This window comes from Sitophilus oryzae, unplaced genomic scaffold (assembly GCF_002938485.1).
Source record: "Sitophilus oryzae breed Bouriz unplaced genomic scaffold, Soryzae_2.0 scaffold_845_pilon_pilon, whole genome shotgun sequence".
Lineage (NCBI taxonomy): Eukaryota > Metazoa > Arthropoda > Insecta > Coleoptera > Curculionidae > Sitophilus > Sitophilus oryzae.
In genome coordinates, this window is record NW_022147467.1 from 1,083,220 (window position 1) to 1,097,055 (window position 13,836).

General features: G+C 36.3%; 1 protein-coding gene across 3 annotated transcripts in view; it reads left to right on the plus strand.

Moving 5' to 3' along the window:
- The window catches only part of LOC115889743 (ecdysone-induced protein 78C), a 206,347-nt gene that overhangs the window by 81,698 nt on the left and 110,813 nt on the right, over positions 1–13,836 (plus strand). For 2 of the 3 annotated variants that reach the window (XM_030909817.1, XM_030909818.1), the window contains exons 1-2: positions 5,458–5,638; positions 5,824–6,019. The exons of the other annotated variant lie outside the window; for it this stretch is intronic. In XM_030909817.1, coding sequence (XP_030765677.1) covers positions 5,495–5,638; positions 5,824–6,019 — 340 coding nt within the window. In that variant the 5' untranslated portion in view covers positions 5,458–5,494. Of the gene's footprint in view, positions 1–5,457; positions 5,639–5,823; positions 6,020–13,836 lie in introns of those variants that run through there. 3 annotated transcript variants of the gene reach the window in all.

Genomic DNA, 13,836 nt, shown 5'->3' on the forward strand with positions numbered 1-13,836 from the left:
ATAGTTGAAGCCCAGAAACACGCCTATGAGATTTTTTTCGCAAAAAAACTTTTGAAAATTCGGAATTTTTTGAAAAATATTAGAAAAAAAAAACATAATCTCTTGATAATATGGCAACATAGGTAGTAGATTAACAAGAAAGAAAATCCAGAGAAGATCCAGTGATCCATTCTCAAAATTTGAGCAAAAAATATTTTTTTTTGGAAATTTTTAAAGTAAAATAACTGCGTTATTTTGGACTTAATGTGAAAAACGATGAAAATATGTGTCATTTATCGAGATCTACCACTCCTTAACATACTTGCACTTATTTCTGGGACAACCTTTATATAACGAAGGGTGTTTTTCGCTCGCGCGGAAAAGCTCTTTTGCCTCCGGTTTTTTATAAAAAAATTAAATTGTCTTGATCAAAATTTTCGTAAAGACCAATATTGGGTCTGACTGTCTGACATCTGAATTTTTACTACAAAATGGCTCAGTTTTACAGGGTTCTACTGCTTTATTTCCATTTTCGATAACGGTAATTTGATCATGAATAGGCTACGATTCTGAGTCACGATTTTGAAAAACTTTAAGACTTCTTGATTCATTTAGTTCAGCTGACCTAATCCTCTCTGACATACATTACTTTTAGATTTTCGGGTATATAGTTTCTTACACATTGTAGAAAGAAATTCTCTCTTCTCTGCTACAGCAGCAGCCTCCTCGTGTACACGTGTTTTTAACTGAATAAACCGCGGTCGCCATTAAAACTGCATTATATAGTTCTTATCACGAAACTTTTCCTCTATACTTTTCTACATTTGGCTCAAACGAGAAGAACCTAGGCAATGGATATAAATGTGTTCTGATTTAATGTTATGTTACAGTCCATAATAAAGAATATTTGGATTTTCGAGACCTATTAATATTTTATTATCTAATCTAGTTTACACCTTATTTAACTTTTCTCTGCTGTCTCAGTAATGTTTAACAAATTCATTTTAAACAACAATTAACAACAACACTAAAAGAGATGCAAATACCGAAAAATTGAGGTGGCTCAAATTTTTTTTTTTAATTTACAAACTTTAATAACACGATTACACTTATTTAGAATTAGAATTTAGAATAAGTGGGAGGGGGGTTAATCTCTGCGACCTTAGAGATCTATTGTGTCCCCCTTTCTTGAATTATAACTCATCATACAGTCCCAGGACTTCCTACGGAGACCCGTGTCCTTCACAGTCGAGGAGCTACGACCCAGGCCGGGTAGACGAAACGGTAGCTTGTGTCGCCTGTTGGGTTTAGAGGTAGGAGGTAGGCTCCCGACCCTTGGAGGAGGTGGTAACTTGTATGCCACTTGCGGAGGATGGTCTCACGCAAGTGTCAGCCACCTCTCCTGTAGTTCCCTTTGGGTTTGGCCCCTTGGAACTTTCATTGTTACTGTTCCCAGTGTTGCTAGGGGGTTTCCCCACAGCTTCACCGGTGATGTTTTTATTACTATTATTACCAGATCTCATAGTGTTCCCATGAGTCGCTAGGGACAGTCGGTCCACTTCTACAGAGCCCCGCATGTAGAAGTGCCCCCCGATGCCCCAAGGTTGAGGCTGTCCGTAGCCCCGCCCGGTATCGTTATATGTCTTGGTGCAATTCCCTGGCCACGACACTACAGTCAGGGATAAGACGATTAGTGAGATGCTTCTTAGACCAAGCCAAGTGCTAGGGGAGATTCCCCGCAGCACCTGACCAGGAGCTTCCCCACCAACGACAAGGTCTTGCATCTCCTAGGGGAAGTAGACTTATTTGAAACTCGGTAAAGGTTTTTCCCGTTTTCCCATACGGCCCATCCACCCCCGGGCACTAGTATCTAAAAGTGACGCTTGTTTAGGCACTAGTACCGAAAAGTAAAAAATGAAACGTTAGAAACAATGAAAATATTTATTTATTATAAATCTTAAAGGTACAATATTTATTTAAATTATTAAAGTGAATACAAGAGGCATCCAACTTTTCGTCTCTAAAAGAAACTCAAGTTGTAGGAGTCGGAATATGTAAATTTCTTCTACTGGCAATGCTGGTAGCTTCTGCTTCTGCTTCTACGTGAACTGCTTTTAATTTCTTATTTGGCGTATATTTCTGTCCCATGACTTTTTTTGCTATTTCGGTTTTCTGTTCAATTGAATTTTCAATGTAACCTTCAGCAACCGAGCTTGTTCGCCAACCTCCATGTCGCTTTAAAACTGTTATGTCCGCTCCTGAATCTGCTAGCATTGTTAAGAGCTGCGCCGGAAACAATGACCAGAGTATTCAATGGCGTTGGAGAGTCCAAGAAAGAAATTCCGGCTATCTTTTTTGGCATACCCCCAATTGATTGAACTGGCAGGGTACAGCATTGATTTTTCGATATGTCAAGAAAAATCGATGATTTGTCACATTGAGTGGTAGAAGTTTTGCGTACTTACGAAATACATGTATTAAGAAATTGATACCAGCTATTGGTTATTCAGTAATCATAAACACTCTTGGAAAATGAGTTTTTGTATTCGGAATCTTTACGCTAATAAATGACTGACAATCTTTAATGGCATCTAGGGCTAAAAACGTAATTTCTTCCCTCCTACGTGCTCCAAATACTCCAACGATTAAGACAACTTCAGCTAACAGGAATTCTTTGTCATCGGCTTCTTTCGTAAAGCGTTTTATTTTCAGTTTTTTAAATACTTTTGATTTCTTTGCATTTTGCATGCAGATTTTCTTTTTAAAAATGCACTAAAGTTTGTGAATTTGCTATAATATCTACGTTTCTGTTCAGGTAAGTCATGGTGCGGAGGATCGAATATTTACTCCACAGAGTTGACGGCTTTAAGGTAACTTAAACTGATAACTTCAGGAAATAGGCTAGCAATACCTTTTCTGTGAAATTTTCAACATGATTTTTTTTGACATAGGTTTCAAAGTTGTTGTAGGTAGTCTCGTATAAGTTTTTCGACTTCTCGGGCACTAACGTAGATAGCGCAGTTTCAGCAGCTTGTTGAATATCCAAAGACTCGTCATTATCACTCATTTTTTCACAAAACTTTGTAGGAAATACAGCGATGTTTGAACCTGATAAAACTTTGTCATTAAACAATGCATAAACATTGCCTTAGAAACCGATTATCAGAACATTTTAAAAAATGTTTAAAAATAAATAATAATAATAGCATGAAAATCTCAAATTATCCGCTTTCACAAAAAAAATTCGTTGAATTGAAATTCGTTGCGAAAAGAGTGTTTTAAGCACTCGACCCATTGACAATTTTGCGTCCCGTGCTTAAAACACATTCATTTCGCAACTTGTTACATAAATAGCTATTTTCCAAATAATATGTGTGTCCTCCGCGGTTTCTATGCACTTCTGCACACCGATTTGTCATAGACTGAATGAAGCTCCGAATAATCTCTTGAGGAAAGGCGTTTCACTCCTCTGGAAGATTTTCTCCTAAAGTTTGTAGATCTGTTCCTTGTGGACGACTTTGTAGTCTTCATTATAGGCATTATCCTGTTGTAAGACGAATTCTGGACCATGCTGAGCAGCAAATGGAATAACATATGGTTCAAGAATCTCATCTCTGTATCGTTCAGGATTAATTATGCCGTCTAGAAACACATGCAAGTCCGTATACGCCCATTTAAAGTTATACTTCCCCATACCATGATGCAACCTCCACCAAAATGAATCGCTTTTCTGACTGTTGTGTCCATATAACGTTCATTCGGTCTTCTGTAAACTCTCCGCCGCGCCGGGCATCATTATGACTTAGTCGAAAACGAGAGTTGCTTCCACTGATCCACGTCCCAGTGAAGATGTTTTTGAGCAAATATCCTTCGTGATCTACGATGATTAGCAGTTAAATGCTGTACGAAAACTGCATTCTGCTTGACCAAATGTTAACTTCATGCAGCCTATTTCTTATAGTCTGAGTTGAAATTCGGGTTCCTCTAGCGATCGTAAGAAGATTTTGTAGGTTTCTTGCGGTAAGTGTTCTTTCAGGAAGAGTGGCTTGGACAAGATATACCGATCTTCCCGCCTCGTTGTCCGCCTTACTCGTTGAGGATTTGGTCTGCGGACAACAAAACCATATTCTCTCATATCCACGTCCCAGTGAAGATGTTTTTGAGCAAATATCCTTCGTGATCTACGATGATTAGCAGTTAAGTGCTGCACGAAAACTGCACCCTGCTTGACCGAATGTTAACTTCATGCAGCCTATTTCTTATAGTCTGAGTTCAAATTCGGGTTCCTCTAGCGATCGTAAGAAGATTTTGTAGGTTTCTTGCGGTAAGTGTTCTTTCAGGAAGAGTGATTTGGACAAGATATACCGATCTCCCGCCTCGTTGTCCGCCTTACTCGTTGAGGATTTGGTCTGCGGACAACAAAACCATATTCTCTGTGTCGATTCCATAGTCTGGAAATGACCGATTGTGTAACATGAAAAAGCTGCAACACGTATCGCCAATCCTCCTGCAATAAAGTTGTGGTGTTGATGACTTTTTCGGTATTTAAACGCGTTCTAACACCAGTTGGTCTTCCCAAAACATTAAAATTTGCCATATTTAACACCAATTTTGACGATCAAGAAGGCAAACTAACTAAATAAGAAACTACTGATTTTATGGAATTTATGCGTTTTCGAGTGCGTCTTGTTATGTTATTGTTATTTTTTTATGACGGGAAATAATTTCGTTTTTGTATCAATTTATGCATGAAAATAAACGAAATTGTTCTGATGATATGCTGCTATAAATCTACGGAGATCGGTCTATAAAGTAAATAGAGATACACATATATGTGATCCCTAATTCGTTTTGATTAGTTTAGATTCAATCGAATGTATATATCAAATAGTAATCTCTTGGAATAGTATTTTATTTCAGATCTTATGTTTTTTACTATTTGATTCTTTTGACTTCGACTCACTTAATTTTTTTGTGAGGGGCTAGATATCTATTATCTGAATGAATATGATCTTGATTATTTATCTTGATCTTGATCTATGATTATTTAACTTCTATTTATGTATTTCCCAAACGCTTTGGGGGTAAATAGTGATATTTATATATCGAGCACTCTTTACTTTTTTAAGGAAGATACTGAAACTAACTATAATGACTTTGTGAAATCTTAAAAATAATTATCTATATTAAATCTGTAGTCAAATCACACCTTTAAATAATACCATTTCTAATTTTAAATAACAATAAATTATTTTTTAATATTAGCTTATCGTATTATCTTATTTTTAATTTTACATATTTTCTCAAGAAAAGTGTATGGATAAAGCACAAGTAGGAAATTACGGTAATAGTACGGAAATATACTACTACGAAATATATAGAATGTAAAACTCATGTAAGCTTTCCTTAGCATCCGATATTTTAACCCAAACGGCAAATACCCATCTAACGCATTTGAAATTCCCGCCCAATAGCGCGCGGCAGCTAGCAGCGACCCCTAGCTTCCCCCTCCAGCATGGACGTTTTCAAAATCGACCAATCGCTAAGCGGAACGCTGGGCGGGGCGCCATCTCCCGACAAAATCAATCCGGAAGTGACGTTTGATACCGGGTCGGAGTTCAATTTGTGTTTTTTCGATACAGACGACAATACTACACAGGTAACGATAATATTTTATTAACTTACCGTAGTTCATTATAGAGAGGTCTCTAAAAATATATAAAAATATGTTTTCCTTTTTGTTTTTATTAGTTGATAGATTGTTTTTTATAAAGAATGTATTTTTCTCAAAATCTCAATAATAACTGCTAGTGACAAATGAATAATACTGTTTTGTTATACCAGGGTGGTTTTAGCGATCCAGGATCTGTGGAGTCAGCCTCGGCTGGAGAATCTCCCTCTCCTGTACCCCAACAGCAATTGACTACAATCCACTTGCAACAGTCGCCCTTACAATCGGGTAGTACCGATATAGGGAGCAACGGGACGATATTGCTATCGCCGCAGGGTGGTTCTCCTGGTACTTCGTCCGTGAAACAAGGTGAGCGGTTATCTTGGTTACGGTTCTGGTGTTGGTGGTATTGGTGTCGGTAGTTGGAATGGGTGGTGGAGAATAATGATGAAAATATTGAGTACCCAGGGAAAATGTACTTTAAAAATATTGTTTGTTTATAAATTAAATAATTTTTACTTAAATTCGAATGAATTATTTATAAGTATATTGTTGAGTGTTATTGATAATATGTTGATGTTAGGGTACATGATTACATAGAATGTAGTTATCAAAGAGTCATCTTTTTGGTCTTATACGTGTGCGTTACATAAAAATAATCACTTGCCACATTGAAATTACTATTTGTACGGATTCAATCAAAAGTTAGTACTATGTACTGAGCCAATAGCTGTTATATAACTCCGCTTAATATTGCTACTTACTTAATAATTATAATTATAAATTATAAGACCAGAACCGTTCTGTTTTCCAAGCGGGAACCAACTGAAAGCGAAACTGAAGAATCTGGAAGCGGAACTGAAGAATCCATAATCTGGAATGGGTGTCCTCCAACGGTCTAAGACAATCGAAAAAGTTCCTCAGAACTTACGACCAAGAAAAATTAAATGTTTTCCTTGACTTAAGGAAAAACAAACTTCGAATTGTCACGGGGTTTCTAACAGTGCACTCTCCTCAATGAACACCTCAGTAGGCTGAAGCTGAGAAACAACGGCGAATGCAGATTCTGTGGGGAAAATGGGGAAACACCAGAACACCTTATCGCTGAATGTGCTGAGACGACGACCGTTCGTGCCATGAACTTTGGTACGGCTGATGTAGAGGATGAATAACTGACCTCTGTAGAGCCGTTTCAGATACGAGATCTGAGACTGTACGATGAGTTATAACTCGTTATAACTCAAGAAAGGGGAACACACAATAGATCTGTAAGGTCGAGGTGATTAACTCCCCTCCTAAACATTCTACATTCTATACCGCAAAAAACATTTACATTTACATTCCATTATATCTTTTTTACAAAAAATATAAATGTTGGAAGAAACATAGAAGTAAAAGCAACTGCAAAAATAGAATACTTATATGTTTTACCTTATATTTTTCTTTATTTTTATCTCCGGGGTTTTTGGAAATATATGAGATATTTTTGGAGTAGTTTTTTTTTGATGGACATTAGTCCGTTAATATATGCCAAACGTCGCGTCGCTATCATTCATATGGGCCGAAAACTGAATACTCCGAACCAATGGGCACCTACCCCAGTATCCTTCAGGCAGAAATTTGCGCTATCGAAAGATGCGTACAATTTATCTTAGATAGGAACTATCGAAAACAGGAAATTGTCATCCTATCCGATAGTCAAGCAGCACTTAACGCGATCAACTCAGTAACCATCAATTCGAAGTTGGTCAAAGAATGCCTAGAGAAGCTCAACAAATTAGGCAAAGAAAATAAAGTCCTCCTACTCTGGGTGCCTGCTCACCAAGGGATAGAAGGCAACGAAAAGCAAATGATCTAGCTAGAAAAGGAGCGAACACTCCACTAACTGGACCAGAACCGTTCTGTTTTCCAAACGGGAACCAACTGAAAACGGAACTGAATAATCTGGAAGACTCCATTCGTAACTTGGAATGGGTGTCCTCCAACGGTCTAAGACACTCGAAAAAGTTCCTTAGAACTTATGACCGAGAAAAATCAAAGGTCTTCCTTGATTTAAGTAAAAACAATCTTCGGATTGTCACGAGGTTTCTAACAGGACACTGTCTCCTCAACGAACACTTCAGTAGGCTGAAACTGAGAAACAGCGGCGAATGCAGATTTTGTGGGGAAAATGGGAAACACCAGAACACCTTATCACTGAGTGCGCCGAGACGACGACCATTCGTGCCATGAACCTTGGTACGTCTGATGTCGAGGATGGAGAGCTGGCCTCTGTGGAGCCGTCTCAGATACTGGCTTTTCTTAAAGCCCTGAGACTGTATGGTGAGTTATAACTCGTTATAACTCAAGAAAGGGGAACACACAATAGATCTATAAGGTCGCGGTGATTAACTCCCCTCCTAAACATTCTACATTCTACATCATTCATATGAAAGAAATGTTCTTAGTTTTAGCCAAATAAAGTGTCTTTAAATCCACATCCAAACAATTCGAATTTATCTACCTATAAAGAAAGTGTCTAAATACAAAAATATGAAATGTATTGCTAAATTGTTCTTTAAGGCTAAAGTTATATAATGTCTTTGAGTTCTTCTATTAAGAGTTCATAATTGAAGACTCACGATCTGTGTATTTTCTTAAGATTCGTAAAAAATAGCGAAATGATGGTGAGTAGATATGGAAAGCTTTTGATTTACCATCCTTTGACCAATTGCTGATGACAGTTATCCTAACTAGAGTGAATATTTGCAACTACTCTACGATCAAAACTATAATTCATAAAAAATAGCGAATGTAGATGGTGAATAAAAAATATAATTGGGAAAGCTTTAGTTACCATCCTTGTAGATTGTACTATTAGATCTACTGAGTTACCGTTTCTTGAGTTATAACTCATCATACAGTCTCAGGGCCTTGACAACAGCCAGTATTTGAGACGGTTTTACAGAGGTTAGTTCTCCATCTCCAATATCAGTCGTACAAAAGTTTATAGCACAAATTGTTGCCGTCTCGGCGCACTCATTGATGAGGTGTTCTGAATGTTTCCACATCTCAACAGAATCTGCATTTGTCGTTATTTTATAGATTCAATTTACTGAGGTGTTGATTAAGGAGACAGTGTCCTGTGAAAACTCCCGAACAAAGAAGATTGTTAAAATCAATATCTCGGTTGTAAGTCCTGAGAAATTTCTTCACGTATCTTACATCGGACACCGGATTGAAGGATTTCAATTTCAAATTAGGGATGGAGTCTTTCAGGTTCTTGAGTTCTGTTTTAAGTTGGTTTCCACTTGGGAAGCAAAACGATTCTAGTCCAGTTAGTGGAGCGTTTGCTTCTTTTTTAGCTAGATAATTTTCTTTTTCATTACCCCTTGATGGGATGGCACACAGAGAAGGAGGACTTTATTTTCTTTGTCTAATTTGTTCAGCTTCTCTAGGCATTCTTTGATCAACTTCGCATTGATAGTTACCATTCTTACGCCAATTGCTAATAACAGTAAAGTGCAAATATTTGGTACTAGACTATGATGAAAACTATAGTTAATAAAATTAACGATATAAGATGGTAAATAGATAAATCCCTGTAAATACAGTCGAAAAATTTTAGTTACCATCCTTAGTCCAATTGGTGATTATAGTAGTTATCCTAACTATAGTGTGAATATTTGCAACTACACTATGATGAAAACTATAATTGCAATGGAATATACTGAATAAATTCTCGTAATTTTTCGCATTAGTTACCATCTTTGAGCCAATGGCTGATGACTGTTATCCTAACTCGTCGTTTTAACTCCGTACGTCGCGTACGGCGTGTAGTGGCTCTGGTTCTGGCTCTAAGAACCTGACGGTCGTACGCACCACCCGCGCCCGCGCCTGTCACCAATTTTCCCTGTTCTCTGTCCTTCGAAAGGCTCCCTCCAGGTTGATGTTCATAAGTTTTTCAACCATGTCCACCAACCTTATTGGTGATCTACCTAGGTGCGGCGCGCGGCGGCGGGGTCCTGCAGGTCTTCCTTGTACTACCAGTCTCTCCATGTGCACGCTCCTGTTGACATGGCCGAAGAAGGAAAGGATACGTTTATAGACAGTGCTGGAAAGTATTTGTGGTAAATGGATTCTGTTAAGGACCGACACATTGGTGTGATGTGCTGTCTATGGTTATAACTAGAGTGTAAATATTTGCAACTATGCAACTACACTATGATGAAAAACCTGTTTAACAGAAATATGATTTTTATAAAATTTATAAAATTTTATAAAAAAAAGGCGTCCATTAATCCCAAAGAGACCTGGTTTATAAATACAAAAGCCAAAGGAATAGCGAGACTTGGAGTCTTATTGCTTTGGCTTTTGTAGAAATATAATTATTGTTTGGGGCCAATTACATACAAGTAAAGAATGCATCTTTTAGTTAAATACTCCGAAAGCAAAAAAATAAAATGACAATATACAGTTTTTGTTTGCAGCCAATTTTGTTTGAATCAGATTAACTAAGGTTTCTTTATTTTTTTAGACATTTCTTCAATGATTTTGAATTAAATATCTGCCTAAATATATGCCCAATTTAAATTTTATTTAGAAAAACAAAACAAAACTAAAGAAATATAAAAACTAACTACATTAGAAAAATATCAATAATTTCAACGAAATATTTGTTTGCTATTTTCAAATTAATGTTAATTTACTTTTTAATCAGAACTTTTGTTTATTCAATAGACACCTACATGATATGATATTGAAATATGCTTCAAGGTACTTTCAAGTTTCTGTTTTTACAAAAGATCGTTTTACCCAAAACTGATACTAATGTAAATATTTTTTTACTGAAAGTAGCTGTACATATTTTTCACAAGTGCTTCTTCTTTTACCCATATCTCTTCCATTCTTATTTTGACAAGCTCGCTCTGTTCAAACAGGTTCAAAGACCTCACCACTTACAGGAGAATCGGATCTTCAGGATATATATTAATAAAAACGAAATAAAACGACCGAAAATGACCAAACCTGTTTAGTTTTGGAAGTGGCGGCCGTTTAACAGCATCGAATATAAGCCGGAGAACGATGATAATATGCCCGTCATTTAAATGCCGTCGAATTAATGACACTTAATGACGGAGTCTGAGGACGGCGACCGGCCGTTGCGACGTTTCAGATGCACTTTTCGTCGTATTTATCGCTAGGCTCGATGATATTTTTTCATTCATGTATGATTCTTTTTCGGTTTTATCGCCGGCTGCTGGTATATACGTTAATTGGCACTGTGCACTGTAGCGAAATGTCATTCATTATTTTTTATATGGCAATTTTAGGATTTTGGTAGGTGAACAGAAGTGATCTCCAGTTATTAAGAGTCCATTTCACTAGTCCGAAAAAGTAGCAAAATAAGCGTTCGGCATTTAACGTTTTAGGTAAAACTGGCTAGGTATTTTTACGCAAATGAAGAAGGAACTTACAGATAAAGGATTATACTATATCCGTAGAGTAGCACATTTTTAGACAACTTTGTAACGTATTTAGTTCGTTACATATCTTTTTTATATATAATATATGATGTCTGGCGTATCACCACCGAATACCCTATCGTTCAGGCCGAATAATTTATTTGACGCGCTTGGCGTATTTTTTACGTTCTCTAGTCCACAACCCTGTTATCGTTTGACACAACCCTGTTATCGCTCTGTGGAGGCGCTGTCAACAGCTGTGGACTCACTTTTGCTTTTAGCGCTCTGTAGCCTAACCTAACCATCCCGGCTTTTAGAAATGGTAATTATTTAAATCTTGCTGTATAATCTGAATCAGCTGCTATTTCAAAGCAACAGGTAAAGATGAAATATTATCCTTTTAGATTCGATATTATTACTGCATATTTTTAGGGTAGAGTTTTGGATGTTCCAACTTAACTTGTATTTGTATTTTGCTGGCACGTTGGCGTCCCTTTTCTTTTGTCCTCCAGAATGTTACATGGAAGAAAGGACAGTTTCTTTGTTTATTATTGAGCCCTCGGAAGTAATTCGAGGTAGGTTTATTTTGTTTGACCTTGTTTGGTTTTAAACAAGAGTTTCGTATTTTTAGGGCCTTATGGACGGACTGTGTCCAGGGTTATGGTCCAAGGTTATGGTCCAGGTTACGGACATTATCCAAGGTCCTAGTAGTGTCCCAAGGTACGGGTAGTGTCCCCATATTGCCACAGTATGGATACAGCGTAAGCCCCATGCTGCTTCGCTCCCATTTCTAAGCCTAGTCAGTAGCTACGGCTGTATTGATTCATGGTGTCCTCATTCTGGCCCCTTTTGTTGTTTTGGCCAACAGGATCGCCGACAGACAGCACAGAGATATGAGCCCACCTCACGCTGCTACTCTTTGAAACAGGATTGCCTCAAGAACAGCTAAGTGTAGATTTAGGTTCTGGTTTTCAGTCGATTTTCAGTCTTAACTTAACGTACATTTTAAATAATATCTTACAGACTATATTTAGTGGTTAGATTATTAAGAACATTTATGTCGATTTAGTTGTTACAATATGATTTAGATTTTAAGTTTCATTACATTACGCCTTGTAATAGTATTACTTTCTATAGATATTATTATTACGCTATATTAACAGATGAATAACCAGACAGATTCTACAATCTACAGGTTGCAACATATCAGATTTAACACCGCATAAAATTTAACAAATTAAATAAAGTAATGCTACCTTTCATATATTTTCTATAACTTTACAGGCATTGTATTTTTCCATAGTCTTTTCATAGAACATATTTAATATTATTTACATACATAGCTTTTTTTACTCGACATATAACCACTATAATAATTATTAAAATTGTACAATGCTATTTACCATCAGGATACATCATGAATGAATATAGTCACTAGTTTTAAGTAATAAACAACTGTGTTTTCTTTCTCTGTTCATGCCTGGCGCCCAATATTTATAATTTCGAGTTATTATTGTTAATTAGTTCTTTCCAGTGAAATACCTTATCCACGACTGCTCTACCAACGAAATGCTGCCGTTCGCAGTGGTAATGTTTATAAAAAAACGCTGCAACTTCTTTATTTTTAAGATTTTGATGGTCAAACATCAACAAAATATTTCTTATGTTTGGACTAAATTTTCTCGAAAATAAAGACATAATTTAAAATTCCGTTACATTACGGAAATAGATTGAAGTTTTCTGATTACATTTACGTATAATCTACACGCTTTTCTTCATTTTAAAAATTCATATTTACAATTTTTGTTTATTTTAATTTACAAAGTTTGGATGTGACAGCTTCACATTTCTGAGAGCAATGGCGATTGAACTTGTTGCTATGGCTACCTAAGTGAAATTGTTTAAAATGTAAGAATTGGCTATAACTCAGTAGTTTTTCGAAGAAAAGATATTATAGCTTATATCACTAAAAAGCTTAAAAAATGGCGCTTTTTATGAAGTCATGGCCAACTATGGTTTCCATTTAAAAAAAACCTATATTTGTGACAATATGTCAAAAATGACAGGCTTTAGAAAAAAAACAAAGGACACAGTCTCATTAAGGATGTGATTATCTACAACTTTTATCTGAAAACTTTTTGTCTAAAATAGCTTATAATGGAATTAGGAACAAATTTTAAAATAGCCGAAATTTGTTTTTTTTTTAAATATCTAGTAAGCCATGAACTTTTTCAAAAATTTGAAAGGCGCATATTTATGACATCACAAAACTGCAATTCTTTCCCCATTTAACCGACTCTCTATCTCCAGTAGTTTCCGACATACCCATAGAGAATATCGTAGGAAACTCACCCTGTATGTGTGTCTGTTTTCTGGTTTTCTATCCCGGGTGTTTCTCGAAAATGGTTCACCCTTTAACTATTTTAATTTTTCAGATAAAAAAAGAGATTTAGTACATTAGTACATAAATCAGGATTGGTTGACTTATTCATTTGTTTTCGGTCATTTCCTGATTCACCGGAAATGGCTACAACTTCTGCTTTTTAAATGACACTCTCGGTATTTTTTTACTTTATTCTGTAGAAAATGACACTCTGAATAGAATGACATGTCATATGTCAACTTTTGACATTTTCATTATTACATTATTTGAAATTGTAACATGCGGTTCATAACGACAATATGACTCGAAATACGTATTATTCGTAAATGTTTTTTTCTGAATATGCTAATGAGCCACCC